Raw genomic sequence first — 27,368 nt, 5'->3', positions numbered from 1 at the left:
CGCTAAAACGTATACGAGGTTGTCTCGGCGCGAGTAGAATATGCTTTTCGCAGCATGTCCTGACAAATCTCGCTTGGCCATGCCATTGTCGTTTGGAGGACGTTGAAATAGTCCAGCGCGCGCCATTGTTCCTCTCTTCCCGTGAAGAACTGAGCACCCATCGCCACCAGGTGAGACGCGTTGATGCGGCAGCCAAAATGGTCGTTGGAGAAGGAGATGGCGCAAAGCATGCGTGAGTGTAGGAGAATCCCTCCCTCGACGAGTTTGCTGTATCCCACCAAATCTTGAAGCTGAGAGCTGCCGGGTCCGGCAACTGCGAGGAGTATTTTGGCAGCATGGTAAAACTGAAGACCAACAACTGGTCGAAATGAAACGCAGGTTAGCATATCCTCGAAGCCTCATTCAATCGAATGGATCTCCCACGAAACCGTCTGACTTACTATGCCAGGGACAGAGTAGCTTCACGGTAGGGAATGCTTCCCTATCAGGCCAGTCGTAGAAGTACGGTTTGAATGTGGTCGGTTTGCCCATTTGCCACTCATCCACAAGCCTGGCTAATTTCTCGTGGGTGAATGAACCGGGCGAACTGGGAGCATAAAGTAGATTGATCGCGTGCACAAGGAGCCAGGTCATCCTATGCGTCCAGTCGGCATCGCTGCTCGGGCAACCATTGTCGAACGGCCACAAGTCTAGCTGAAGCCTTGTCCCTCGTTGGCCCAAGATGGCCATGCGAATGTCGGCGCGGACGTAGGAGAAGAAAGTGGCTTCTCGCAAGCCACCCAGCAGGGTGCTCGCCGATTCCAGGGTACCGGCGCGTGAGAAGGCCCCTGGCACGAGATGGAATTGCTGGTCGGTGTCGTATTCGTCGTACTGCTCCGACATGCGTAGGATCCCGATGGTCGCGAGCACTGCATCGTCGTGCACTTCGGTACTCTCCACATCGAGAATGGGAATGAGCCGCTGGAGACATTGCTGATAGAATTTGCCCTCATCCTCTTCCAGGTCCGGTCGGTGCCGATCCTTTTGTAGGAGTCTGATGAGGCGCGCCGAGCAGGCCAAGATGGCGTATAGGAGCAAAGAGCACCGTAATGCTAGGCTGCAATACAATGGTCAGCCAGGTGTATCGTGAGCGGGGACAAAGGCACAGGCACGATTTTAGTTACCTCGTAACGGTATAAGTGAAATGTCGTTCTGGACTTGTTACATCGAGCTAGCAAAGGAAGCACGATAAATTCAGCATGTTGTTCTCTCAACGTGCCCTGTAGAGGCACTAAGCCAGGCAATACCTACCCATGGACCCAGTTTCTCGACATAAAATTGGAGTAGCTCTCCTTCTTGTATGGTGAACCGCGCCGATGCATCCCGGTCGTATAGTCGACTCCTCGACCCAGGAGGAGACTGCCCATTAGCGCTGTGTGGAGCAGGATGCTGGACGGCTTGCTGCCTGGGAGATGGGAATGTGGCATTGTTACTGGGTGAGCAGTATTGGGCCTGGGGCACCGACTGTGAGGTTGTTGAATCCACAAGCCCTTGCGGCGTCAGAACAAGATCGAGGTTGCCAAGTGGGCTTTGGCTATGGCCGTTAGTGGGTGTGGCGGCCCTGATCTCGCAGCGTTCAGGCTCGGCAAAAGACCTGTCGGTACTGTGGTCATGGTCATCCGGCGCGGCATTGCCTTGCGGTGACCGTGACCCTGGGTCTTGTTGGTTGTGGGACAATCCGGACAATTTGCTGTGTCTGAAGGAGAAAGCACGAGTTGGTGGTGCGTAAGCACAATGGCGCTTCGACCGCACACATCTGTCACATGGAAGGCTGCCATCACCTGGGAAGGACGTCCGTCAGCGCTGTATAGGTAGGAAATGGGGAACGATAATACGGTCTCGTGGGCAAATCGGTAACGACGGGAAGCTCGCTTGACCGGGTTGTAAACCAAGTTGCCGCTCATCGAAACAATAGCTGGACCTCGCTATCAATCGGATACCTTCCCGCCACATAAATCGTTGTCGCTGCTGTTTGTCGTCGAATGGCACCCTAGCGCCAAGTTACACGATTTACCCAAGGATACCGTAGTGTATCGCGAAGACTGAATTGAATCGGTGTGAAGACCGCGACCGCGTGGACCGACATACATCGCACCTTTCTCTTCCGACAATCTTTGCTGTGAGGCGAGAGCGTGTCAGCCAACAAAACGACGCCGAGACCAAAGTCACAGTCTGGTCAGTCGTACCAGGCTTTCTTGTCATTCTTGTTCTTGTGGCCCATTTCGCCAGCCACAACACGGTGCATGATTACTTCAAAGGTCGCAGATGACCTTACGTGGTCCGAAACGTGTCGATTTGGATGCTGGGGGTTCGAGAAGCTCACTTATGCCGACATCCGCGATGCGGAGGTTCACTGGGGGTGTCAAGACTGAGGGGCCCATAGGGATCAGAGCGTCGCGGGGCCATTTTACTATATTTGTGAATTTTGTGCCGACAAATCTGCATGGACCTCCCTCGATCAGATGAGGATAAACGGGACGAGGGTCGGCGGTACAAACACTGGTGATTGCTGAGGTACGTCAGGTCGTCATCCGCCTCAGCTCGGGGCGTGGACTTCTGGCAAAAAATGGTGTTCCGAATAATATGAATGACCCTCTTCGCTGGCTCCTACCGCCACTGACCCTCGTTGCTGTTCGTTAATACTCTTGTGCTGTTGATGGGCTGCTGCGTTCTCGTGGCAATCCGGTTCTTGCAAGCAAGCAGTCATGTTTGGAATACTTCTGGCAAGCATTGTGCTGTGTGCCATATTCGCGAGGGCCGTCCTCGTCCCTTTGATCACCTACTGGCAGGATCCTAAAGGGTTGCGTCGGTTTCCCAGCGTCTCGTGCGCTGCTTTCACAAATCTCTGGGGTGTGGTGCATCAGTATCGCTCGACTCGGACACTTGCGATCCATCAAGCACATCTCAAGCTTGGAAGCACCGTCCGCGTCGGGCCCACCCACGTTTCATTCTCGACATTTGATGCTGTCAAGGACATGTACGGGCACGGCACGCCTGCCATCAAGGATAATTTCTACGGAGCGTTCGTGTCCACACATCTCAATGTCTCGGACGCTCAAGAGAAGGCCGTCCACAATGTCAAGAGGAAGAGGTTTGCTACGGCATTTGCCCAAAAGAACATTGTGGAATTGGAAACCGTCTTTTCTCGGCACCTCAGTCAATTGATCCATCTCCTAGACAAGACGAGCGATACTACCACTGCCAATAGTGGCCTGGAGGGGGTGGTGGACATGAAGAGCATGATGCTCGGCCTGATGTACGACTCAATCAGCGTACTCCTTTTCGGAGTCAATCCGGGCTTCTTGGAAAGAGGCTCAACGACCACCACCGCCGAGACCATCCGGGGAAAGCTCTACCAGGCCGACATCCACAAGTCGCTCTGTGGATCTCTGCGTGTGTCCACGGCACTTGGCTGGGCACCACAGTCGATACCGTTCATCAAATCTCTCACCAGTTGGCACGACGAGTGGCAGCACGGCAACCAGCTCCGCGACATTACGATCCATCTGACGAGGAAAAGGCTACTAGCGGAAACCGATCGGACCCAACGCGGCCTGAAGCCCATCGACGACTTTATGAGCGCCCTGCTCTGGGACAAGAAGTCTCAGGAGCCGTTGTGCCTTGAATTCGGCGAGATCCTGACCGAAGCTCAGAATCTGTTCAATGCCGCCGGGGAAAACACCGAGATCGCTCTGACAAATATCATCTGGCTACTGGCGAAAAGTCCACACGCCGTCAAGAGACTCCGCGAGGAGTTGCAACCAGCCTTTGAGAACGCAGGAGACGGGTTGGCTCTGCCCAGTTACCATGACATCCAGCACCTGCCTTACCTCCGGGCATGCATCGACGAGGGCATCCGACTCAGACCATCCCTCCCCGTCGGCTTGCCCAGGTTGATCCCGCCTGGTGGCATGCAGATTTCTGGAGAGTGGTTCGACGAAGGCACCACCGTGTCGGTGTCAACCTACACCCTGCACAGGGACGAGAAGATATTTGGAGAAGCTGCAGATGAGTATCGACCCGAGCGTTGGCTGGACAATAACAGCATACAACGAGCGTTTCTGGGCTTTTCGCAGGGTGGCCGAGCGTGTATTGGGAGGAATATCGCCTACTTTGAGATGTCCCTGACCATTGCCACACTCTTCTGGAGATATGACTTTGAACTCTCCTCCCCGGATTGGGAATTGCCAACCATTGAGACGTTGAGTGGTCATACGGGTCCATTGCCCGTTCGTATCACCAGGAGGGCTGTGTAGAAGTGTAACCTCTGAAAATACAATACTTGCCCTTCTTTTGGTTCCTGTACCTCCAGTCAGTAAATCCTTGCGCTTGACCGCTGTGGAGGTCGAGATCTGGGTCGTTAGAAGCCGGCTAGAAACTCCAGCATGCTCCATGCGGGTATTGTACGAACAGTATGTTGCTTTCACCACTCCAACCGCCTGCTGGTATGAACAAGGTAGGATGAGTGTGCATTCGAGGTCTCCGATCTCGTCTGAAAAGCTGCCATTGCGATCCCTTTCGCAGGGTTTGGGCTACTTCTCCTACTCAAATAGTGCCATTGATACATTATCAAAGATTGCCAGCAGCTGTAACAGAAACCAACTGTCCCAACACCTCGGGCATTCTCCTCCGCACTTGCAGCCGACCTCAGTCATTCACCATCTTCCCTTCATCCACGGCAGCTCCAATCTGCTCTACGTACCCAGAACTCTCCAAGAAACACACGGTCAAACCCAATCGCCTAGTTCTTTTCGACGTGGGCAAGACTGGTCGTGCCTGATTTCTCGAATGTTTCGGTGGTTTCACCCATTTCACCTCGTCCATCTCCACTCTCTTTGGCCCCCTTTCTCTCTTCCCTGGCCCGCCTGACCGCCGCCCATGCTCTCGGGACGATCTTCCACTTGAACCTGTTGAGGCCTTTCTTTTCGTTGGCGGACTCAGCAGCATCCTCGACAAACAACATGTCGATATGCTCGAGGGACAAGCCACTGGTCTCCGGGTAGAAGAAGAAGCACACTGTAGCCGTGACGATGTTGAGGACCGCAAAGATAATGTATGTCTTGTAACCTATATTCTTCAGCGCGGGAGGAGTAATTTCAACCACCTTTCATGGACAGTCAGTTCACCATGGTGTTCTGCAGCCGCTGGAGTAGGAGTAGGTGCTTACAACAAAATTGCCGAGAAAGTCCGCAGCAGCAGCCAGACCCATACCTTTCGCTCGAATCTTCAAGGGAAGGATTTCAGCCGGATAAACCCAGCTTGTTGCCATCCATCCTGTTCCATTTAGTAAAGGCACAACCCCAACCTCGTCTCGTACTTACCCCAGGTGAAGCATCCCTCAAACGCGAAAACGAAGAAGACGGCAGCAATTCCGGCATGGAAACCGCCATTTGCGACACAAATGGCCTCCGCGACGAGCACCACGCACATACCGATAGCCATGCTGATGAAAAGCCTTCGTCTACCAACCGAATCGATCATATACCACTCCCCTTGTTAGACAGGACTTTTGGGTCATGAACACAGAATGACGTACCGTGAGGAACGATGCGAGGATGTACCAAATCTGAAGGAAGCCTCCAACAAAAAGAGCCCTTTCCTGCGTCATTCCCAGACTCTGTTGGAAAATCGTTGGCGCGTAATAGCTAACAATGTTGATTCCTGGCAAGATCAGAGCACTATTAGGGATAAATCACAGTGTCTCACTTACCGGAAGTTTGTTGCATGAATTGGATACCCACAGCTAGCCAGAAGCGTTTGTGGGCTGATACGCCCCCATCCCGGAAGAGATCCTTCCATGATCCTTCTTCCTGGAGCTCCATTTGCACAGCCATTAAAATTTCCTCCTTTTCCTTCTGCACGCTCGGGTGGTCAATCGGAGCATTTCGAAGCTTGGAGAGAACATGAGTACCCCTTTCAGGGCTCGTCTCATGTAACATAAGCCACCGAGGTGTTTCGGGAAGGAAAACCGTAACCACGATGATGTAAATTGCTGGAACGATCTGGAAAAGCAGGGGAAATCGCCACTGCAGCTGGCCTGGCTGGAAATAGAAGGCATAGTTCATCCAGTATGCGAGCATAAGTCCGAACAACAGGGTAGTCAATTGGCAACATAGGTGCCAACCTCGTTGAGTTGGCAAGCACACCTCACTTTGATATACTGGCGCGACCGAGGTAATGTAGCCGATGCCTGAGTCTCGGGTCAGCTGGGTCACGGTAATGTAGGGGATATGCATGACTAACCAAGACCTGTGAAGACTCTCCCAAACATCATCTGGATTCTCTCGTAGCACGAGCCCATCAGCACCGACCCAATGATCAGAAGCACTGTTCCAAAGATTAATGCGCGCTTCCTGCCCAGCCTCTCAGCTGTCATGGCAGCCCCGATGGCTCCAAACACCGCACCAACATCGTACAGTGCTACGATGGTCCCAACCATAACGGTACTGGGGTTGCCCATCTCGTGAAGCCAGTAGTCGGAGATAACGACACCACTCATGACTCCTTGATCATCTTTTTGAAGACAACGTCAGCAATACTGCATGTGACTCGAGTTGGGAAATGGAATCAGTGGAAGAGCTCCCGATTCAAAGGGGGCCTATATTTCCCTCAGTGTAGAAGAACCACTTACAGCCAAAAAGCAAGAATGCTGCCGAACAAACGGAAGTAATGGCAGTGATCAAGGGCGTACCCTTGAGGCCGGGGAGGCCCAATTTGTTACTCATGTTGCCTTGTCAATGAGTATTCGACTGGATCCTCTCAAGTGCGTGGGAAGGAGAGATTGTTAAGTGAAGCCGCCACAAGCATGATGCGAGCCACGAGGATGGTGATCTCCATGCTTTTATAATCGTAGGGCTATCATTTTGCTCCAGGAGGAAATGATGCATCTGCCCCTCTGGACCCACTGCGGGTTAAATCTCTTCGATCATATCCTGCTCCAATCCTTTCACCTGGATGGACCTTTTGCGGGGAAGCGGTATCGGCGAGCTGTAGGCTGATGAAGCTCTTCGTCGAATTTAGAGCCGCCGTCAGATACTTACTAGAATGAAGATGGCAATCTCGGACCGCTATATCCGTAAAAGGATGCGATTATGTGCTGAGACTCAAGCCACACCAGACTGGGGTCGCAGAGAGAGAGATCTGCCGAGCAAATTCCTGGAAAGGTAGATGGTTGACCGAACTTTTCTGGTCTCTGCACATCATGGCCTAGAATCGTGCGTGACATGGCTGGCGATCTTTTCCTGACAACGATGTGGCTTCCATTGAAAAGAACTGATGTTGGCTTCGTCGTCCTTGTGGACGGACAGGGAAGCGGCTCGTCAGGAACAATCCGGCATTGGGCAAAATGGTCTTATTCTCAGATCTGAGCCCAGCCCTGATGATCGATATTGATCTGACATGGACAACAATGGCATCAATCTTCCCCGGTGTTGTGTTGACGTGGGATGACCTTGCAGTTCTCGTGGTCATCTTAGCCGGCAGCTTCTTCTATCTCATCAGAACATACCGGACTGGGAAGGTCGAGGATGGATTCGACCTGTATTTTGTGTCTCCCCAAGAAGAAGCAGGTATAATACGACGCAGCAGCAAGGATGACGACGCCCCAAGGAGCATCGAACAAGAACTGCAGAAATCTGTGAGCTGATGATTGCCATCCAATGCGGCCTTTCCTGGACGCTGACTCTAGTGCAGGGAGATTCGGTGTGTATCTTTTGGGGTTCACAAAGTGGACGTAGCGAGAAACTTGCCCAAGATCTAGCTCGCGAATGTCGTCTGCGTTATGGTATTCCTGCCATGGCTGCAGATTTAGCTGAGTACGATCACGAGTACTTGTCCCAAGTCTCCCAGAAGACCGTGATTGGTTTCGTCGTGGCTACGTTCGGAGAAGGGAATCCGTGCGATAATGCTGTCGGCCTTTACGAAACTCTCCAGTGCTTCCAAAAGTCAGCAAACACTCAGGCACTCTCGAATCTGTCGTATTTTGCATTTGGGTTGGGCAACAGCAGGTACCAATACTTCAACCGATTTGTGGACTTTGTCGATTGCACTCTGGCTGAGTCTGGAGCGCGTCGACTTGGAGACGTTGGTAAAACCGATGAAGCCTTTGCGGGTGATTCCATTTGGACGACATGGAAGGAAAGCATCCTGAGCGAGCTCTCTCAGCACTTTGGCAAAAAGGAGACTCCAGGTTGGAGGTCAAACTTCAGCGAGGAGTTCAACATCTTTGAACCTGAAAATGGTCACCTCATGGTCGCTCGAGAATCCCACGTAGCTGAGCTTCTCACGGGAAAATCAAGCTCACAGACCGTAGCTTGCAGCAAAATCAATGAGGTCAGATTGATCCCTAGTCAGGTTGGAGCTGTGGCGGCTTCTTCGGACCACTGTGTGCATGGCGACGGTGTGATGCACAGGTATCTTCACGTCGAGTTTGATGCGCGTTCTCTCCAACTTCGGCAGTACCAGAGCGGAGACCACCTTGCTGTTTGGCCCATCAATGTGGAGGAAGAAGTCAAGGTTCTCGCGGAAAACTTTGGATTTGACGAAAAGGCCCTGGACCGTCTGGTGGAAATCGGGGTGCCGAAACAGCAAGCAAACAATCTGATACCATCCCCAACGACGAGAAGATCACTTCTCCGATACTATCTCGACATTTCAGGGCCTGTCTCTCTCGAACTAGTCGAAGTCCTTGCACGTTATGCTCCGACACAAGCAGGTCGCGAGTACTTGGAGCAAATCGTCAGACAATTCCCTTCTTGGGTTACGCGGACGTCGACGAGCTTCTTCACATGCGGTAAACTGATGAGACAAGCTGTTCCCGACACCAGCGAGCCCTGGCCCGTGGGGCTCTTTGCAGCTCTCCTCGGAAACCTACCCAAGCTACGGCCTCGGTATTTCTCGATAGCTTCCTCCCCGCTTGTCGACCCTGACAGGATTGCCATCACAGCTTCCGTGCTGGAGAAACAAACTGGTGAGGAAGGGGTCAAGTTCCACGGCCTGACGACCAACTACCTTTTGAATTTGTATCAGCAACAAATCGATGAAGGAACAACGTCCAAGACGGTTCGGCCAGGACCTACCTATCACCTCAGCGGACCGAGAAGCATACTTACCGGTGGAAGGGCGCTTGTCCAGGTCAGACAGTCATCCTTCAAATTGCCGGTCGACGAGGCATGCCCGATTTTGATGATAGGCGCAGGAAGTGGTGTAGCCCCGTTCAGAGGGTTTGTGCAAGAACGGGTTCAGCGCCAGAAGCAAGGCATTCCTCAAGGACGAATGATTCTTGTCTTTGGTTGCAGGAGTCCTCAGGAAGACTTCTTGTATGCGGAGGAGTGGGAGAAGCATGCTGGCTCGGGAATATTTCAGATCCACTGCGCATTTTCTCGACATGGGCCTCGAAAGGTGTACGTGCAAGACAAGTTGTGGAGCGAGCGTGACATGGTCCACAAGCTGATCACGGATAGAAAGGCTTCGATATATATATGTGGCAGTCTCAACATGGCCGAGGGTGTCAAAAAGACCATCAACGAGATCGTGACGGGATCAAGCTTGAACAATGGTTATGTCGAACAGATGAAGAAGGAAAGAAGACTGCAGGAGGACGTTTGGGCAACGTAGCGTACCTTGCGTACTTCAAACACTGACCTGTGCGACTGTGTGTTGAGTATATCTATTTGATGTACCCTGATGAGTGGCGATCTGTCTGCTTGAAGCTGTGGGAAGCTGATAATCTATGAAACGATGGACGATGATGGTGAAGGTGAAGTTAGATGATGGATGATGATGGTAGTAAAGACCAACTGGTGTTCCCAGTGGAGAGAATAGGGCGGCGTCATCCTCTCCTAAAAGAAGGCCTCTCTAGCCCTCGTCGGTCGAGTATAAACTTGCCATTTTTAGCCAGCTCGATGATGACCTCGATAAACACCACCCTCTTCTCTCACAGCTTCAACTCCCATAACTCTTAATCCGCGACACATCGTAGTGGGTCATGACACCTCACGTCCATTCATAGTATCCATCGAGCGAGCATCCTCACCATGCTCGTGTTGTGTCCACCCCGATGCCACGCGCCCGCCAGATCGTATTTCGCATCTTCTACAGCACCTCCTTCACCATCGTCTTCCTCCTGACAATCTCATTTATATGCGTCACCCCCGCCGATGCACTCTACGAATCCTACAAACGCAGACGTCTACTCGACATCTTCCTCATAACAGGCGACTATGTGGTCACCGCCCTTATTGCGTCGCTCATATATGCGAGCAGACTCTACACCAACCGCTCCGTTCTCAAGGACATCCCGAAGACGTTCCTACCGATTGAAAAAGAGGACTTGCCTGGTCGGCGCGTACACCGATTGATTCAAGACTGTCTCGAGCGCAGCGCAGTCATAGCGTACCAGGCCCGGCCGAAGAGTAAACGGATCGAATATGACAACACCATTGTCCTCGGGAGAATGCGATCGCTCGTCCTGGCAAGCACGAAAGAGAGCCAAAGCCACGAGCCGCCCTGGGGCAAGATCGAACATCCGGGGTGGTGCTCACCCGCAGCGGCAGATCATCCGGGTCTCGAATATGCGACTGTCATCGACGAGTTGATTGACCTCGTTGAAGCGAAGGCCGTGAGTCTGGCGCCTGTCGACCCGCTCGGCGAATCGGGACAAGATGGGTCGCCATTACCTGATCCCAGGGTGATCGATGAACTCACCCGCCTAGACACGATGGGCATGCGGCAATACTTGCGGCGGTTGATTGAGATCGGCGTAGTGCCCGACACGAGCCTACCGGTTGCTTTTCTGACGGCGTACGAGCGGGCACGATTTTCGAGCCGTCCCCTCACGGACGACGAGTTTCAAGGGTTGATGCGCATGTTCGCCGAGCTACTGAGGAATATGGCGCCTGTGGATGTCGACATGCTCGATCTGGAAGATTCAGCATACAGCTCCTCGGAAAGGGGTGGCATGAATCATGACCAGCGCCGACCATCCGCGCACACGGACCCTACGATCTCATCAGCGGCATCGACTTTCTCGGAGAACGGATCCGTCCGACACCATCTGCCTCCTCCCCGGCGCGTGTCTGAGGACTCAGCACCGTCATTGTCCTCTGTAGAGGTGCGCAAGTATACGGACGAGGACGAGGACGATGACATGGACGCACGCTCATTACGTACGGCGCCGACGAGAGCCACTAGTGCGCGATCCCGACCGGGACTCGGCTCGATGTCGCGTATAGCGTCAGCCGTGTCGAGACAGAGCTTGCAAACTACCAATTCCAGCGGCTCACTGCGCTCGACAAGCTCGGCACGGTCGTCGGACTTGAGTCCACGACGGACAAGGACCAGGTCGTCCGGTGGCAGTGTGATTCGCCTGACTCGATCAAGCGACAGGAGCGAGCTGCCGTATACGATTCAGGTCCCGCAGACTGACAGGCCTCGATCTTGATATTTTGTGACATGATGTGTTACCAAGCAAGCGAATTAGGAAGCCCTTGGATTGCTCATCGCTACGCGAACACGACGTTTAGTCAAGGCTCTTTAATGATGAAAATAATAAAGCATCCAACAATCCAGTCCCATGAAATACTACGTTCACGTAATCCTTTCGTTTCATTTTGTGTGTTGCTCATGCTATGAAGAAGGTAGAGTACCCATCAGATTATATCATCTGCACCCATGGCGTTCCTCGCGCTATACCATGGGAAGATCCCCATATCGCTCTCCGGATTATAGTCTTATGGCACTCAATACCACCGGCGCCGCCAGCATCCGTACTGTCATCGAAGACCTTCGGACTGCTGGAGAGTCCAAACGTGTTTTGGTGAACAGGTGAATTTTAGTAATATGCAGCGTGGATGATGCGCAATTACACACGAACATGCTGTGAGGGCTGGCGAGATTTTACATACCCTGGCCTTGCGACAGCAAAGAGCAGAAGTAGCCGGGGAGTAAGAAAAGTGAACAATCTGGCAGACACCAAGTCCCGGTTGTGATCGAGAAATCCACTCTACTCTTCCTCTTCAGCATGTCCTCGGCCCTTGAAACCAGGAAACGCCTCGATCAGTTCATCCGCTTCATCGGGCGTCACACACTCTTCGAGCATACTTGTCGCCATGGCCACGACATCATCAGTGATCAGCCTATCGATATAAAATCCTTCTGAGAACGCCAGCCTCGTAAGCACGACGCGGTGCTTGTGCACGCCACCGTTGATAACGGAGAGTTTCTCCTGCAAGTTGATCTGCGCACCGTGCAGTTCAAGCACATGGAAAAGCAGATGCACACCCTTGTTCACAATCTCGGCATGCAGAGCGTGCGACGGTGTGAGATCGTACATGGCCGTAACTTCATCGTACAGGCTACGCACAATCCGCGCAATGGCGCTGGGATGGCTCGCGATGAGCTGGCTGCCGTGATGGTTGGTGTCTTCCCTCGGAAGTGGAGCTGATGCGAAGGCCACCCGGAGCAGGAGATCCATGACTTCAGTGCGCAACTGGCAGATCTGGGTAGTCGTATTTGCCGGCAGACCTTCGTCGACCTTGGGTGTCTCCCAGAGGAGACAGCATATGCGGTTCAGGATGTGTTGTTCAAAAAACTTGGCTTGTTGGTCGTCGACGCAGATGCTGCCGAAGGTCGTGGCGAAGATGCTCGTGGCGAGGAGACGTAACACCAGGGTGATGTCTAAGACAGGTTGCCAGGCATTAAGCATCATTAGGACAAACTCTGGATCGATTAGGCGCCAAAAGTGAGTAAGAAGGTCGTGGTCGTCACAGATGATGTAGGCTACTGACAGCATGATCTCCAAGGAGCTTGTCCCGTTGACTTTGTGGTTTAGTACAGATTGAGGAGTCGAGCGAAACGTTCCGAACGTTGAATGGTTGACAGGCGAGTGCTTGACGCGTTTCTCTGCGTTGATGGCGACAGTGGATTGGAGGAGTGGAGTCAATGAACCGACAATGCCAGAGTCCACGGCAGACATGTCGGTATCAATGATGTGGCTGACCACCTCCATAAGGAGAGCTACTGGCTCGTAGAACTGCTCTTTCATCGATTTGGACCACAAGTCAATAAAGAGCTGTAACAGATCACTAGGCAGTCGAGGACCTTTGAGGTGGGCCGTGCCTTCGAGTAGAATGGTTGTAAATGTTTTGGATGAGTTCGACGGAAAGCGGAACTTGACAAATGCTTCGAAGAGAGGCTCTTTGGTTCCTTTGACACGGTACTCCAGAATAGACTGCAGGAACCGTAAGTGTCGCTCAATCTGCCTATCCTTCCGAACAATTGGACCGCCAGGCTCTTCAGGCTGTACCGGCACTGGTGCCGCTGGGGGCGGCATATCCGATGGACCAGAAGCCGTAGGTCTAAGGACCAGTGGCTTGACTGGACTAGGTACGTCTGCTTTCCGCTTTCTCTTATTCGCTGCAGTTGGTGTCGAAGGTTTAGATCGTCGGGCTGATTTTGATGGGGACATCATGATAATATCGTCATCATCAAAGCCATCTCTAAGAGAGCTGGCCATGCCACGTTTTGGTGTCGTAGAAGGACCGGCATCTCTGTCGCTCTCTGGTTTGTCTCTCAGACGTTGTTCGAGTCTCCTCGTTTCCTGGACTTCTTGATTGTGCTCTTGTTGAAGGAATTGATATCTTGTGGTCAAGTTGTTGTTCTTCTCGATGATCGCATTGATGGCCGCGGTATATTTGGCAGACTCTTCCTCCATAGTCTTCTTGAGAGCGCTAATCTGTCGATCGAACACCTTTGTCTCCTTGTCAAAGTTGGCTCTGACGATCGAGATCTCCCCTTTGTGCATGGATACGGTATCCTTCGCACCTCTGAGTTCCTTCGTGAGTTCATCTCTTTCCTTCAGTAACTCGTCAATGCGAGCACGAAACGCATCTCGGTCGTCCCCATTTATGACTGTCGCATGCTGCTGTAACGCCTCATCTAAGAGCATCTTGTCCGGCGCCGCTTGAGCACCATGAGCCCATTCAGTTGCTCGCTTGTATTGACCCGTTCCACCGTGATATTGCGCCCGCTCCTGAGTCGAGCTCCTGGATGCGACTCCATCATAGGCCTGGCCATACCTCTGTTGGCGCCATTGCTCTTTCTCGGAAGCCTCGTTGGGCGCAGCTCGACGGAGAGGATATGTCTCATACTGTTCCGCTGGCGTAGGTACGCCTTCTTCACCCACCAACTCAAAGGATTCATCTTCAAAGTGGAAATCCGTAGACTCTCTTCGTAGAGCAGGAACTAGCAGATGGGGTTGGGCGTTGAACCGCGCTTGAGCCTGGAACCGATTCTGCGGTAGTGAGGTGGGTTTTGGAGGGACAGGGACTGCCTGCTTGATGGCATTTTGAGCCTGGGATTGGGCATGTTGGGTCGAGATAATAGCATGGTGTTCGAGTTCTTGGAGAGCAGACTCCGACAGGTTATCGAAGTCGTCGTCGAAGAGATCGGTCTCGTCTTCGTTGTCGTCCATGCCATTCATGTTTGACCTCCATCAGGAATGCCAACATGGGGCATTGCAATCGGCTCTACGCGTCTTAGCCAGAGGACCTGTTGCTAGGAGTAGCCAATGTTGACTGCGAATTCGTCGTAAATACAAGTTCGACGCGCTTTTGTTTGATAGAGTCGTGGTGGTGGTGTTGTAGCTGCTGCTGCATGGCGGCTGCGGGACAAATGCACGTCAATGAATGTCAATTATGCATCGGCGGGCGCAGGCACCGAGAAAAAAAGTCCGCCCGCCTCACCAGCCGCAGTCTGCAGCCCCATAGATGCTTATGACGCAAATTGCACCTAAACCATGTGCAACGGAATCTGTGCTTCTGCCCAGTTCATCGCTTTTTCCAGAGTCTTACTCCGAACTCCAAACATTTCTCGGGTTGATGGTCAGTCTTCTCATCATCTCCTCGAACTGAAACCCACCATATTGCGGTGCTAGGTTCTGCAGCGTTCGGGAAAATACTCGTACACCTCACCAGCTCTGAACGGCTACCTGGCAGCAGACCGTGTCGCAACCAATTTCGCATCATCGCATTCGAGCAGACTGCACGTGTCAAGGCTTCCCCTCTCCAACGCTTTCTCGATCAAGAGTACTCAACCATTCACCCGGAATCCTTAGATAGGCCTCTTTGACTGTCCGCAGTCACGTCACGCGCTCAGCATCATGCCGAAACAAAGAGCAGTTCAGTTCCAGCATCGAAGAAATGGCAATGGCAACGGCAACGGCGAACGTCGTCGAACCCCTACTTCCAGCTCAAGCGAGACCGCATCAGATCCTCCAAGTGCTACAGAAGAGATCGCAGAGAGCCACAATAATGGGACGATACGCAAGGGAGAAAAGCCAGTGGAGCCTTCAGAGTACGAGAAGAAGAAAGCGACTTTCATTACCCGAACGATATGGACTCTAGCCATGATAGGTGGTTTCTTCGGTGCCATGTTCGCTGGTCACGTCTACATCCTTATGATCATCACCATGGTTCAGATTGTCTCATTCAAAGAGGTCATTGCCATTGCCCAAGTGCCGGCCAAGCAGAAGAATCTGCCTCTGACCAGGTCTCTAAACTGGTACTTCCTGGCCGTCACCATGTACTTTTTGTACGGCGAAAGTGTCATCTACTATTTCAAACATATCCTGCTCGTGGACAAGGTTCTGCTCCCTTTTGCTACACATCATCGCTTCATCAGCTTCATGATGTACATCTTTGGTACGTTGGACTAATTGGACTGTGGATTCAGTGCTGACCTTGATATAGGCTTCGTCTTTTTCGTGGCCTCGTTGAAGAAGGGTCACTACCGCTTTCAATTCACCCAATTTGCATGGACTCACATGGCACTATATTTGATTGTGGTCCAAGCGCATTTTATGATGAACAATGTCTTTGAAGGCATGATCTGGCTCTTCCTTCCGGCGTCCCTGGTCATTACCAACGACATCTTCGCATACATTTGTGGCATCACCTTTGGACGCACTCAACTCATCAAGATCTCTCCGAAGAAAACTGTCGAAGGTTTTGTTGGGGCCTGGATTTGCACCATTATCTTCGGCTTTGGCCTCACCAACATCCTGATGCGTTACAAGTACTTCATCTGCCCGGTCAATGATCTAGGTGCAAATATTTACACTGGCCTTGAATGTACACCAAATCCCGTGTTCACGCCGCGTCCATATGACCTAGCTCCATGGACCGGACTGAACTATACGGTCTGGATTGCCGACATGCAATTCCACATCTTAGTCTTTGCGACGTTCGCCTCTCTCATTGCACCATTTGGTGGATTCTTTGCATCGGGCTTGAAAAGGACGTTCAAGATCAAGGACTTCGGCGACAGCATTCCTGGACACGGAGGCATGACTGATCGAATGGATTGTCAATTCATCATGGGTCTTTTCGCGTATATGTATTATCAAAGCTTCATCGCTGTCTACAAGACGAGCGTGGGCAGCGTCATTGAGTCGGCCATTGTGGGCCTGACCCCTGATGAGCAGATCGAAGTCGTCAAGGGGCTGTGCAAGTACTTGTACAATCAAGGTATTGTTTCCGAAGAGGTCAGTCCACAGCCACCACTCTATTTGCACGCTTCATGCAAGGCTAACTCAGGGGATAGGTGTCGAAGTGTCTCACATCTCAACTCTCGAGAAGATGAGTTCAGTAATGATCCGGCACGAAGATGGGGTTTGATTCTCTTATGATTTCCATTGGACAGTATCCATGTATTCAAAGTTGTTTGGTCTGGACTAGCATTGCGGCAGGGGTCCGGGCCCAGAAGCGGCAGGAGTACGTCACCCCGAGAAAGGTGAGGGACTGGTCACGCTGGCTGGACGTCGAAAATGATGCTGGTGGATGCTGCACTCGAGCCAGGGCGCGTCGCCGGCGTGGCTCTGCTTTTTTATGAGCTTGCATGTCGCCACAAAAGTTCTTTAATGGCCTTTGCATAGATGGCGCGCAGAATCCGACAGGCTCGGTAATATTGTTCGAACCCGGAGTACCGCCACCAAAGGTCGACATGGCTTAGATGGTGATGACAATAGGACTTTTGATCTTGTAAGGTGATAATCAGCCCTGACCTCTTCCTCTGCCACGCCCCCTGCCTCGACCGCGTCCTCTGTCACCCCTGCCACCCTGATCCCCACGCTGTTGACCACCGCGACCACGTTGACCGTGCCCGCCTTGCTGATTTTGTTGTTGTTGTTCTCTGGCCATTTCGATGATTTCTTCGGGCACTCGTAGGTATTTGATCTGCCGGACTGTTAATCACACCCAAAACACAGCTGAACGGCACCGTGAAGGAGGATCCGGGACTTAGAAATGGAAATACATACATTGTTCCCTCTGACGTAAACCTCAGGCAGTCTCCAAAATCTGTCGCCTTCCGGGCTGGTCTGGACCACTTCCTTGAGTGTCAGATTCATCCACGTGTCGCAGTTGACCAAGTGGCCGTTCAATGTCTCGCCATTCTTGAGCTCGACGAGCATAGGATGGCCTTGCGCTGCAGTGAGAAGGCCCAAGGGAAGCTATGGCTCCAGTTAGCAGCGTCTCATGATGGTTGTTATGTTTGGCCACTTACCATGTTGACGTCTGGCGGGTTGTAATGTTGTTAGCTTCTCATTCGGCAAGAGCAGAGACGCCGTTCCCAAATTTCCCAACCGCTTCGATAACTATATGCAGGGGTTGTCACGGATCTGGGGAGGTATGCGTGGACACACGATTGAGAGGGTGACTTTTCTAGCGAGTCAAGTCTCTGCGTGATTGATGCCAAGATATTATGTAAGCTTGCGCTGCTGTACACGTGACCTGCCTCGAAAGCAGCCGTCGAGAGCCGTGCACGAGTTCTGCCGGTGCTGCTCTTGTCCCGCTGCTTCGTATCAGCGCCGATACGTGTCCTGCTGACGCGGCCAACGAGAAGCTTGAAGCTTTTGGGACACGGGCGGTGCTTGTTGTGTGGGCCACGATCTAAACCCCAGAAGGATCAGTGTCAGGTCCATGTCCATTTCCCTCCTGGTTATCTTCCATTCTCCCAGTCTCTCAGGCTCCAGCCAAAAACCATTCTCATTCCTTCCATCTCCTATTCTCATCAATCGTCTTATTCCTCAGGCATTATATGTCTGGTCGAGGATGGAGTTTTGAGGCAAAATTCTGGAGTCCTTTACCATCGGGATCATGTCAAATCGTTGACAATCTGTTACTCTTCGTGATCCGGCTTGTTTCTTGGTAGTTTCGCGTTTTGCTTCTTCTACTTGTTCATCATGAAGATCTCTTCATTTCAGACCGCAACATTCTTCTCATCCTTGGCTACGGCTGCTCTCCTTTCTTCTCCTCCTACAACTACCGATTCCGCTCCCAAAAATATCGAGACCGTTGCGGGTACAACAGGTATACAAACCACAGTTTGACACGGATTATGCTGACCAACTCTAGGTCCCGATCATATTTCTATCCATTTCCGCGCTCCTTGCCAGGGCTGTTTTATTGGTACAGACGATGGTCTGGTGGGTCAACTCGGTTTCTACTTCCTCTGCGCCTATTGATCCTCGCTAGGAACTTACACTCGAGATTGATGCCGCCGAGGAGGAATGTAGCAGCTCCCCTCCCCGATTAAACGGTCTCCCACTCGTCCTGACCAAAGGCAATGATGTTGGCCACGGACAAATATCTTTCAAATCCAAAGCTTCCAATGGCCTTGGAGAGAAAGAAATCCACGCTACCTGGGAGTCGACATGTCTAAAGGGCCAGGCCTCTATCGTCTCTGTCCGTTTCGATGACATTGCCGGACAAAGTCACGTCAAAGGTTCTTCTGGCTTCACGACATCCTTCAAGCAGAAAGGCAAACCAACCGTTCTGCGCCTTCAAGACAAGCCCCTGGGTCGCATCTCATCCGATGGCATTTGTGATGATTGGCTTCTACCGGAAGATCAAAAACTTTCTGTCATTCCCGTAATGGCCGATCCCGTACCTTCTCTCGACACTCTCCTGCAGATTGAGTATCTCAAGCTTGAAAGCCTCACTAATGAGATGGCTGACCTCCACGATCAAATACGCGACACCGAGGGCAAGATTCTGTCGATTCTCAAAGAAGACTTCAAAACATGTTCAACCATGAAATGCCTTTGGCAGACTGCCATCAAGAAGGCACCGGCAATCAAACAACTGATTGCTGCTCACTTCTCCCACCACAGGCACCACCGGGATGGGTGTAAAGAGGGCGAGGGCCAAACAACTTGTTCCACGAAGACTGCAGAGGAGGTGGTCGACAGCTCGCCTCTTCCGCATTCTGAGCTTCATGTAGACGCCGATGAAGTCGAAGTCGATCAAAATGCAGCTCCGTCTGCTGCTGCCACTACCCGTTCTTTGCCAACACCCACCGCCAATCCGGTGCCTATTGATGGACTAGACAACCATGGAGACTTGACCCCACCACCACCTCCTACGGCCGCAGAATCAGAAGCCGACACAGTGTCACACCCTCCACCATCATTCGAGGATTCAAGTAAAGATGCCGCGCACCCCCATCAGCCTCCATCCGACGGACCTGGAGAACACGACCCTCCATATCATCCTCCATGGTCTGATTCCGAGGACAAGGAACATCCTCATCACCCGCCGTGGTTCGATGGACACAGCGGTAAAGACCATCCTCCGGCCCCGTTCGACAGCCCACCACCGTTCCATGGACGACCTCCGTTCGATGGGCCACCTCACCCTCACTTTGGTCCACCTCACGGTCCTCCTCCCGGACATCACGGTCCGCCACCGTGGGCATTCGGACCTCACGGCGGCCCTCCAGATCGTCATCATGGACACCCTCACGGTCCGCCCAGGCTAGGACGCCTAAGACCCGACGGCCGACGCAGCTTCGAATACAAACTAGCTTTAGCAGTTCTCTCGCTCCTGTTGCTCGTCATAGTTTCCGCAGTCCTCTTCAAGCTGATAAAAGCCAAAACATCATGGTACCGAGATCCCCGTCGCCAAGCCGAACGTGCGGCACGCAGGGAAGAGCGTCGGACGAAGAAGCTTTATCGCAAGGCGGCCTGCAAACATAAGTTGTCGACGTGGTGGAAGCGGTATCAAACGAAACCGTCGGATGACTATGAAGAGAAGAGACAGATGATCCTCGAGCAGGAGGGTATACTGGAGGATGTGATGCAAAACGAAATCCGCAATCTACAAAGTGCTTCCGACTTTGTTCGGGACATAATCCGAGCGGAAGAGGGTCGGGCCCGGAGCGACCATCACGGTCATGTATATCAGAACGGATATTCCCGGGCTTACACGCCTGCCGAACTTGAGGCTGGCGTTGGGCCGAGTCGATTATCTGACATCCCTCCCTCATATTCAGCTCCACCAGCATATGAGGAAGAACTTGCGGGAGAACTCACGGTTGTTGATGGGTTCCGCTATACGCCGAGCAACACAGACGATACCCCGGAGAGCAGTATTGTCGATTGCAGTCCGAGGCTCAGCTTTGAGACGGGAAGGTCGACAATCCTGACCAAAGATGCTCGAGGTTAGATTTTGGCGTATGCCATGTCTTATTGTCATGTTAGCTTTTGCCTCTTGTCACGATTTTATGTGTTGGAGTAAGTCGGCGGGTATTATCCTGGGAGCATGCGCCGGAGCTGGAGGGAACGGGCATTGGGCGATGTAATAGTCCACCTATCGGGTTTGGGACAAGCATTCGGTATAGAGCTACTGGGGAACTAAGTAACTGTCGACACCTCCTTCGGCCTTGAGTCTCTTTCGGAACAGTGATAGTATTCTAGGTTCCCCTCGACATCCATCTAGATCTAGCCCAAGATAAATTACTGCCGCCATATTACCTTATATGGCGATTCTACCTGCCTGATTTTGTTGACCGCTTTTCTTTACATCAGCCAGTATCGAGGCATATCCGGGTATATATTTCTTTTCCCAGTCACGTAAGGTTTCGATGCCTCGTTCGTATTGTATCCTTTACTGTAGCCTTCGCCCATTTGCTGGTCGACGGCATCCTGTCACGCTTTCGATCATTGACGTGATGACTTTGTCGCGACACGCTTTCCTATTATTGCTGTTGGCAATACCTCTGTATATAGTCCTTTGTACTAACGGTTTTCAGTGCTCCGTTGACAATTCGTACTTCAGCCTGATGAATGACTTGGGCAAGGCTGAGCAAGGCTGTGTCATGCCAAGGCTCGCTCTTGCAGCACCGTGCTCCTGCAGACCTGCGCAACATTCGATCACGATCATGCCATAACACTTCACCCCCTCGTAACCCTGAGAACCCATGTCGACTATGCACAACTGATGCATAGAGCTCTTTACTGCCATGGATTGAAAGAGTCACTTCGCCTTCTAGCGGCCCACAAACCGCCTGCGCGGCGTACCTATCGAACACGAACTTTCACAGGGACGAAGCCATTCGCCCAGCGCAAGAGAGATGACGACCTACGACAGCCAGCCGAGATCGCCGCTGGACAGCGGTCACCGCTGCAAGCTTCTTCCAACGAAGCACCACATTCGGAGGTGTCTGCAGCCCGTCGTACTCTAGCCGAGTTCTCCTCAGATCAGTCTGCCACTCACGATGGTGCGGACGAAGCTCCGACACGCTCGCCTCCTTTAGAGAATCCCTCCGATGCCCTTTTGCAAGACGGCTCTTTTGATCGACTGCTTTCCAACACCGTCAACCCGTCTGCTGAAGCAGGCGAAGAACCTTCTTCCAAAGATGACATCGACAAAGAAGGGGTCGAGCCACAAGCGCCTGGCGGGCATGGACGCATTAGACAGAGTACAAGACAGAGTACAAGACAGAAAGGATATATTCCTTCCGTCCAAGAATCTTTTAGAGCTGTTCACAGGCGAGGTAAAGATGGTCCTGTTAGGGCTCTCGATCGAGAAAGCGCGAGCTCGCAGACCCTCGAGGACGAATTGCGATGGATAGCAAGAACAAGACCAGATCCGAGACAGATCCAGGACGTTCTAAGAATTCTGATCAAGGATCGCAAGATCAAGCCAGATCCGAGACATTACGAAGCTCTGATTTTAGCGAACTGCTCTGCGGAACTGGGTTCGGTGGACAATGTCAAAAGCATCATAGAGCAAATGGAGCGCGAAGGCGTCGCTATAAGTCCGTCTATACACTACGCAGTGTTGACAGTAAGTTTTGCAAGCTGCCACCCTCTGCGAACACCCCAAGCTGACTGTGTCTTCATCAAAGGTCCTAGCAGTCCACCTTGACACATACCTCCGCACGACCATCTTACAAAGACTTGCTCAACAATGGGTGACCATCCCTCCATTGTACGTGCAACTCAACATCGTCGCCATGATTCGCGAAGGCCAACTGGAACTTGCGACCGTCGAGCTTGAAGACCTGCAACAAAAAGGCACGCCCATCGAGACATGGGTCTGGACGATATACATCCACGCCATCTGCGACGATCGTCACGATTTTGACGCCCTGCTCCAGCTCTTTTACAAGCTACACGACTCCAACTTCCCCTTTCCGCGACATACATTGCTACATGTCCTCCTTATAGCGAGCAGGAAAGGCGACAACGAAGCGGCCGTGCCGCTGACCAAGTGGATCTGGTACACCTACGTCGAGAACATGCACATCATCCCGGACAAGGGAATATGCATCAATGTTTTGCACATCGCCGCGAGAAACAAAGACATCGACCTCGCCGAGTCTGTCGCCGTGGTTCTTGAGGATGCGGCGGCCGGAAAAGCCACTTCAACACCCCCTAGTCTTGTCGCTCCACGTACGAAAAAGGACAGGTATCGCTTGACGCTCGACTCGCCGGAACTGCTCGGGTTCGAGGAGTCCTCCGAAACCTGTGAAAAATCTTCTTCTGCTTATTCTGCCTCTACCGATCCAGCACCACAAGCCTCCTCAGTGCTGCAGCAGCAGACCACGATAAGCGTTCACGGTCCGGGCAGCAAAGCGCAGGGCGGACGCGTCGCTAAAGATAAAGATGCAGTCGACGAAGCACGAGCCGCCGCCTTCTCGACACCACCGGACTACTTGCCGCCTCCGTCTTCGCAGCCCTTGCCGCCGCGGGAACTTTCTGACCAAGCGCTTGACTTGCTTCGCTGGGTTCGACAACAAACGGCCGACACCGTGCCGCCCGAACGGAAACGAAAGAACCCTGCTGTCTTGTACAAGTTCTTCCGTGAGGAGAGCGGGCTGAGGGGTGCGAGATTTGATCCGATCCTCGCACTGAAGGAAGGCTGGGATTGGAGAAAGAAGTAAAATGAATATATCTTGACCTCTGCTACCGCCATTCGCCATACGGGATATAATGGAATGAAATTGTGCCCCCTTCAAAGGTTTTATCTCAACCCCTTTTAATACCTCATGGCGCGCCCTAAGAAAAAGATTTGGCTCATTTCAGATACCCTGACTATCTGACCCTTCGTATTCCCATTCCCACGGTTTCTCATCCCCCTCTTGGTCACCACGTCATGCTCACCGCAACCAATACCCCCTCCCAATCGAGATATAAGGAGCCTTCTCACGATAAGACAATGGTTTCGGTTTCATCTTGGTTTGTGAACCGTCCTTGACGTTGACGCCGGTAGTGTCTCTTCCTTCTGGGCTTGTCAACGTGGGAAGAAGTTGCCGTTCTGTCGTTTCTGGTCGCGGCTGTGGTGGTGGTGATCGTGGCTTTGCATCTGGTATCGGCAGCGTTGCCGTCTGCAACGGCGCTGGCAGTGGCAGTGGCAGCGGCGGTGACGGTGGCCATGACATGGTGGTCCCCAGTGTTGGCGCAGGGAGGCAGAATGCCGGGCCTTGTCCTTGTGGTGCTTGAGGTGTGGACATGTAGGAGCCTTGTGGTGTTTGAAGTCCAGAAGTAGAAGCAGACGCAGAAGCAGAAGCAGGTCCGGATCCAGCATCCAGTCGTGTTCGTGCTCGTGTTCGTGCTTGTGCTTGTGCTTGTACTGCCGACGGCTCGAGCGTGACCTCATTCGACCACAAGTCCGCAGTCTGGTGCTGGGGCGATGCCGCAGTCAATCCAAGTCCAAGTCCAAGTCCAAGTCCGACATTGCAGGATTCCGACTCCGACTCGGCCTTTGCCCATGTCGTCCGGCGGTCAACCAGACGCTGATGTTCCATATTGAGTTGCCCTGATGCAGAGCCAGAACCAGAACCAGAACCAGAACCAGAACCAGAGTCAAAAGCGAAGTCGGTCTTCCTCTTTCTCTGACTGACAATCGCTGCCGGGGAGGTCGCCGCTGCCGCCTCGTCTTCTCCCTCTTCCTCCTCTTTCTTCCTCGCCACGGCCGTCGTCCCATCGACCCTCTTCATCCCGTCAAAGCCGAATGTCGGATCAAAACTGACAAACACAAGCGCCCGCTCTCCTCCCTTTGACGCATCAGCCGGGCCTGCAAGATAGACGATCCCTTCATCGCCGAGGACAGCGTTGACCTCGCCGGCCCGTCCGCCGGGACACAAAATGTCGTCCAACCCCCTCAGCACACCCTGATCGTCTCTCGGCCACAAGAATATCGAGCTGGATGTATACTTCTCCTCGCCATCTCTCAACTCTATACCCTTTTCGTTCTTCACTCTCGGTCGCACCATCCATTTCTCCTTCTTCGCCGCCATCCCGCCGGGCCCCCTTGTAGCACTTGCACCTAAATATGCACCTTCATCTACCACCAAAGGACTCACTTCATGCCGACTCACAACGCGTACCCTGACCCTCTCGCGAGCCCTCCAACTGCCTTCATCCCGAACTTCCTCGCTCACCAAATCTACAAAACACTGCTTATTAAAGTCATACCCATTCCACTTGGTCTTCGCACGGATATACTCCTTGACATTCCCTTTCTCACTATCTCCACCCCTCGGGAACTCCGAGTGAACATACCGTGCAATACGCACATGCGCGCGCTCATATGAACTCTTACTCTTGTCATCCAGCGTCCTGCTCAACGGATCATCCGGGGGCGCCCTCAACCTCGTCCCATCGTCCACGTCGACATACTCGGCCCTCTCGAACGGCTGGCTATAATACGTCCTGATACTCCGACTTCCGCCATCGACCCACTCCTTGCGACACTCCACCACCAGCAACTCACCACTCCTGCAATCAACTTGAAACCCGATGTCCGCCCATGCATCATTTATTGGGCCTTCGAGATGCTGTCTCCGCCATATCATGCGTATTTTAATGTCCGGGTTGAGTTCGTCAATTGGGAATGAAATGAAATGATAGTAACTTGTCCAATCGACTTCCTCGCTCTCGAAGCTGGTTTGGTTGGTCAGAGCGTAGAACTTGTCCTCATAGATTGTAAAGCAGACGGTCGACCCGATCTCAGCTCCAAAAAACTTGCGGAGCTGAAGTGGTTCTCTGGTCAGTGGTTTGGACGTCCCCAGATCGAATCGTTGTAAGAGCCACTCATGGTGTCCGTCGTCGCCAATGGCCGTGTGAGTGCCCAGCACCAGATACTTGGCATTATGTCTGACGAAGAGCTTGGTGGTGGATAGGAGGTGTGTCCAAAGCAAGATACGCGAACGTCGTCGGGGCTGTGTCGTTCGAGATGGGTGATTGAATTTCTCCGAGATATTGACCGCGAAGAGATGGTGGCCGTGTAACCCGAGATCACAAGTCAGAACGACTACGTCATGCGCATATCCATAAAGCTGGATAGACTTCAGAGATTCAAGCTCGATGTTCACTTTGTGCTGGGTCGCCGAGACAATGTGATTCGTAAAGACTGCACCGCTGAAGACCTTTTCCAGTTTTCGGTGGTGGTTGAAGTCGAGAATTCGCAGAGAGTTGCAGCTAGAGTAGCACAAGACGCCAGAGTCGTACGCAAAGCTCGTGGCATACCCTGCGATACTTGCAGAATACGGTGAGGCTGTTCGCAGAGCATCGTTGGATAGGTTACACCGGTCAAGTGCCCTCCTGAGACTGGTGCTCGGGGTTGATAGGGCGATTTGTGCCCAAGTGGCATGTAAGATGCTCGCCTGACCCAGTCAGCTGACGCAATATGACCTCGAGGTAAAGTTTAGATGGTCACCTGGATGGAATTCCTTGCAGTGTTCTCATTCTGAAGATGTTGGTGCAGAGAATGAGAGGTTTTCGAAAGGCTATCGTAGGAATGAATGTCAAGTTGACCGGCCACCTGATGAAGGACGTCAAAGGGAAGCTGAAGCAAGCCGGATGACATGCCCGGTCACGTAAACCAGGAATTGACTCGAGAACCGGAGCAAACCGCGACGTTGTCATCAGCAAGAAGGAAGACTGTGGCGGTGATGGAGCGCTTTCTGCAAGAAGAGACGCTTGATGCCGCAGAACAAGGATGATATTGAGGCTTCTTAGCGAAAGCATGATCTCACGCCTTACCTTGGGTCTCAAGGGAATAGGTTGTAGGGATGAAGCAAATATATGCAAAGCGTTGACAGCAGTCCCCAGTCAAAACTCGGAAGGATGCTGTCTCAGAGCCGCACTTACCCTGGTTTGGCAATGGCAGGAGTCGTACGGCTCGACGGATACTTCGTAGTGCATGGTGACAGAAAATTCATGTCCGTTGCAAGCCACTGCAAGGATCCTGCATAGTACGTGTCGTCTGGATGGTGATTCTGATCTCGGAGGAGACAGTCAGGCTGCATTCGGGGGGTTGTCCAAGAGCAAGCAAGCATGATGCCAGCAAGGGAAAAGAGGTCCGTTGGAGGGGAAAGTAGAAAGTAGTGGGACCACATGCGGCTCTGCAGTTGGGCTCTGTTAACATCACGTGCAGAGGCGTCTTTGATGGGCCGCATCGCCCCCTTTTCCCTTCGGGTCTTCCACCTGTACCACCCAGAACGGAGTATGCCGCAGATTGAAGCAGAGCCTGATGGGTGCTATTGGTGCCACGGCTCTCCCAAGACAGCATTGTCCACATTAGAGACGTAATTAGGCCGCGTTCGAGAGCCCGGTTGTGCTCCTAAGCCTCAGGCTGCAAGGCAGAAAATGAGAAAGTGTCTCGGGAAACAAGCGGCCTGATTGTCGATTTCAGCCTCGAATTGCTTGCTTGAGTACCAAGGTGCCTTCCTGCATAGTACTCAAGAACCCTCGTCTTCGAGCCCGAGACATAGCTGCCGACCATCCTTGCCGATCCAAACTTGCTCATCGAGGGGGCATGCGCTGACTGCGTGGCTTTTCCGTTGGCGGCTTTGGGAGGCTTCGGGTGTGGATGACCAGCCATTGACGTTCCTCGATAACTGGACATGCAGCACTTGTTGAGGCTCGTGAACGAGGCAGACACTGATAGAAGGCATCATCTGCCCGGCGTTGTCGACTTGAGCTAATAAGAGAATTGTTGAGGCCGCCAATGCCGCTCTAGGATTCACAGAAGTCCGGCGCGTTT

The 27,368-nt window shown here is 52.6% G+C and overlaps 11 protein-coding genes across 11 annotated transcripts; 6 read left to right on the top strand and 5 right to left on the bottom strand.

Moving 5' to 3' along the window:
* Window positions 1-2: 2 nt before the first annotated feature.
* Window positions 3-1,466, bottom strand: PV05_02915 (uncharacterized protein; the record flags this gene model as incomplete). The annotated part of the gene is made up of 3 exons (XM_013463522.1): window positions 3-358; window positions 441-1,096; window positions 1,291-1,466. The coding sequence occupies 3 exons, from the start codon at window positions 1,464-1,466 to the stop codon at window positions 3-5; spliced, it is 1,188 nt and encodes a 395-aa protein (XP_013318976.1).
* Window positions 1,467-2,744: 1,278 nt separating this feature from the next.
* PV05_02914 (uncharacterized protein) lies at window positions 2,745-4,295 on the top strand (the record flags this gene model as incomplete). The annotated part of the gene is made up of 1 exon (XM_013463521.1): window positions 2,745-4,295. The coding sequence occupies one exon, from the start codon at window positions 2,745-2,747 to the stop codon at window positions 4,293-4,295; it is 1,551 nt and encodes a 516-aa protein (XP_013318975.1).
* Window positions 4,296-4,570: 275 nt separating this feature from the next.
* Window positions 4,571-6,835, bottom strand: PV05_02913 (uncharacterized protein). The gene is made up of 7 exons (XM_013463520.1): window positions 6,671-6,835; window positions 6,283-6,552; window positions 5,750-6,229; window positions 5,576-5,700; window positions 5,361-5,526; window positions 5,207-5,313; window positions 4,571-5,143 (listed from the first exon to the last, which is right to left on the bottom strand). The coding sequence occupies exons 1-7, from the start codon at window positions 6,762-6,764 to the stop codon at window positions 4,781-4,783; spliced, it is 1,605 nt and encodes a 534-aa protein (XP_013318974.1). The 5' UTR covers window positions 6,765-6,835; the 3' UTR covers window positions 4,571-4,780.
* Window positions 6,836-7,447: 612 nt separating this feature from the next.
* Window positions 7,448-9,654, top strand: PV05_02912 (uncharacterized protein; the record flags this gene model as incomplete). Its single annotated transcript, XM_013463519.1, has 2 exons — window positions 7,448-7,675; window positions 7,732-9,654. 2 exons carry the CDS (start codon window positions 7,448-7,450, stop codon window positions 9,652-9,654), a joined length of 2,151 nt encoding a protein of 716 aa, XP_013318973.1.
* Window positions 9,655-9,995: 341 nt separating this feature from the next.
* Window positions 9,996-11,602, top strand: PV05_02911 (uncharacterized protein). Its single transcript, XM_013463518.1, has one exon. It carries the CDS (start codon window positions 10,097-10,099, stop codon window positions 11,477-11,479), a length of 1,383 nt encoding a protein of 460 aa, XP_013318972.1. The 5' UTR covers window positions 9,996-10,096; the 3' UTR covers window positions 11,480-11,602.
* Window positions 11,596-14,703, bottom strand: PV05_02910 (uncharacterized protein). The gene has a single exon (XM_013463517.1). It carries the CDS (start codon window positions 14,516-14,518, stop codon window positions 12,041-12,043), a length of 2,478 nt encoding a protein of 825 aa, XP_013318971.1. The 5' UTR covers window positions 14,519-14,703; the 3' UTR covers window positions 11,596-12,040.
* A 188-nt stretch (window positions 14,704-14,891) lies between these two features.
* Window positions 14,892-17,079, top strand: PV05_02909 (uncharacterized protein). The gene is made up of 3 exons (XM_013463516.1): window positions 14,892-15,737; window positions 15,786-16,579; window positions 16,639-17,079. The coding sequence occupies exons 1-3, from the start codon at window positions 15,197-15,199 to the stop codon at window positions 16,675-16,677; spliced, it is 1,374 nt and encodes a 457-aa protein (XP_013318970.1). The 5' UTR covers window positions 14,892-15,196; the 3' UTR covers window positions 16,678-17,079.
* PV05_02908 (uncharacterized protein) lies at window positions 16,704-17,730 on the bottom strand. The gene is made up of 3 exons (XM_013463515.1): window positions 17,599-17,730; window positions 17,354-17,545; window positions 16,704-17,270 (listed from the first exon to the last, which is right to left on the bottom strand). Exons 1-3 carry the CDS (start codon window positions 17,599-17,601, stop codon window positions 17,088-17,090), a joined length of 378 nt encoding a protein of 125 aa, XP_013318969.1. The 5' UTR covers window positions 17,602-17,730; the 3' UTR covers window positions 16,704-17,087.
* Window positions 17,731-17,908: 178 nt separating this feature from the next.
* On the top strand, window positions 17,909-20,838 carry PV05_02907 (uncharacterized protein). The gene is made up of 3 exons (XM_013463514.1): window positions 17,909-18,404; window positions 18,450-18,520; window positions 18,570-20,838. Exons 1-3 carry the CDS (start codon window positions 18,278-18,280, stop codon window positions 20,538-20,540), a joined length of 2,169 nt encoding a protein of 722 aa, XP_013318968.1. The 5' UTR covers window positions 17,909-18,277; the 3' UTR covers window positions 20,541-20,838.
* Window positions 20,839-21,266: 428 nt separating this feature from the next.
* On the top strand, window positions 21,267-23,339 carry PV05_02906 (uncharacterized protein). The gene is made up of 2 exons (XM_013463513.1): window positions 21,267-22,163; window positions 22,225-23,339. The coding sequence occupies exons 1-2, from the start codon at window positions 21,315-21,317 to the stop codon at window positions 23,260-23,262; spliced, it is 1,887 nt and encodes a 628-aa protein (XP_013318967.1). The 5' UTR covers window positions 21,267-21,314; the 3' UTR covers window positions 23,263-23,339.
* PV05_02905 (uncharacterized protein) lies at window positions 23,220-26,717 on the bottom strand. Its single transcript, XM_013463512.1, has 2 exons — window positions 26,040-26,717; window positions 23,220-25,986 (listed from the first exon to the last, which is right to left on the bottom strand). Exons 1-2 carry the CDS (start codon window positions 26,187-26,189, stop codon window positions 23,479-23,481), a joined length of 2,658 nt encoding a protein of 885 aa, XP_013318966.1. The 5' UTR covers window positions 26,190-26,717; the 3' UTR covers window positions 23,220-23,478.
* Between the last annotated feature and the right edge of the window lie 651 nt (window positions 26,718-27,368).

This window comes from Exophiala xenobiotica (genome assembly GCF_000835505.1).
Source record: "Exophiala xenobiotica strain CBS 118157 unplaced genomic scaffold supercont1.2, whole genome shotgun sequence".
Lineage (NCBI taxonomy): Eukaryota > Fungi > Ascomycota > Eurotiomycetes > Chaetothyriales > Herpotrichiellaceae > Exophiala > Exophiala xenobiotica.
The sequence above is the reverse complement of the archived record's forward strand: the minus strand, read 5'-3'. Positions and strand labels throughout refer to the sequence as shown.

Excerpts from the sequence above, each read along its gene's own strand:
- PV05_02913 (XM_013463520.1), bottom strand. The coding sequence starts at position 6,764 with ATGAGTAACAAATTGGGCCTCCCCGGCCTCAAGGGTACGCCCTTGATC. Across the intron at positions 5,314-5,360 it reads TGAGGGATGCTTCACCTGGG|GATGGATGGCAACAAGCTGG; the intron begins GTAAGTACGAGA and ends TAAATGGAACAG. Across the intron at positions 5,144-5,206 it reads ACTTTCTCGGCAATTTTGTT|GTGGTTGAAATTACTCCTCC; the intron begins GTAAGCACCTAC and ends TGTCCATGAAAG.
- PV05_02911 (XM_013463518.1), top strand. The coding sequence starts at position 10,097 with ATGCCACGCGCCCGCCAGATCGTATTTCGCATCTTCTACAGCACCTCC.
- PV05_02910 (XM_013463517.1), bottom strand. The coding sequence starts at position 14,518 with ATGAATGGCATGGACGACAACGAAGACGAGACCGATCTCTTCGACGAC.
- PV05_02909 (XM_013463516.1), top strand. The coding sequence starts at position 15,197 with ATGCCGAAACAAAGAGCAGTTCAGTTCCAGCATCGAAGAAATGGCAAT. Across the intron at positions 15,738-15,785 it reads CTTCATGATGTACATCTTTG|GCTTCGTCTTTTTCGTGGCC; the intron begins GTACGTTGGACT and ends ACCTTGATATAG. Across the intron at positions 16,580-16,638 it reads AAGGTATTGTTTCCGAAGAG|GTGTCGAAGTGTCTCACATC; the intron begins GTCAGTCCACAG and ends CTCAGGGGATAG.
- PV05_02908 (XM_013463515.1), bottom strand. Across the intron at positions 17,271-17,353 it reads TTTACGTCAGAGGGAACAAT|ATCAAATACCTACGAGTGCC; the intron begins GTATGTATTTCC and ends ACAGTCCGGCAG.
- PV05_02907 (XM_013463514.1), top strand. The coding sequence starts at position 18,278 with ATGAAGATCTCTTCATTTCAGACCGCAACATTCTTCTCATCCTTGGCT. Across the intron at positions 18,405-18,449 it reads GACCGTTGCGGGTACAACAG|GTCCCGATCATATTTCTATC; the intron begins GTATACAAACCA and ends GACCAACTCTAG. Across the intron at positions 18,521-18,569 it reads TTGGTACAGACGATGGTCTG|GAACTTACACTCGAGATTGA; the intron begins GTGGGTCAACTC and ends GATCCTCGCTAG.
- PV05_02906 (XM_013463513.1), top strand. The coding sequence starts at position 21,315 with ATGCATAGAGCTCTTTACTGCCATGGATTGAAAGAGTCACTTCGCCTT. Across the intron at positions 22,164-22,224 it reads TACACTACGCAGTGTTGACA|GTCCTAGCAGTCCACCTTGA; the intron begins GTAAGTTTTGCA and ends TCTTCATCAAAG.
- PV05_02905 (XM_013463512.1), bottom strand. The coding sequence starts at position 26,189 with ATGTCATCCGGCTTGCTTCAGCTTCCCTTTGACGTCCTTCATCAGGTG. Across the intron at positions 25,987-26,039 it reads CTGCAAGGAATTCCATCCAG|GCGAGCATCTTACATGCCAC; the intron begins GTGACCATCTAA and ends TGACTGGGTCAG.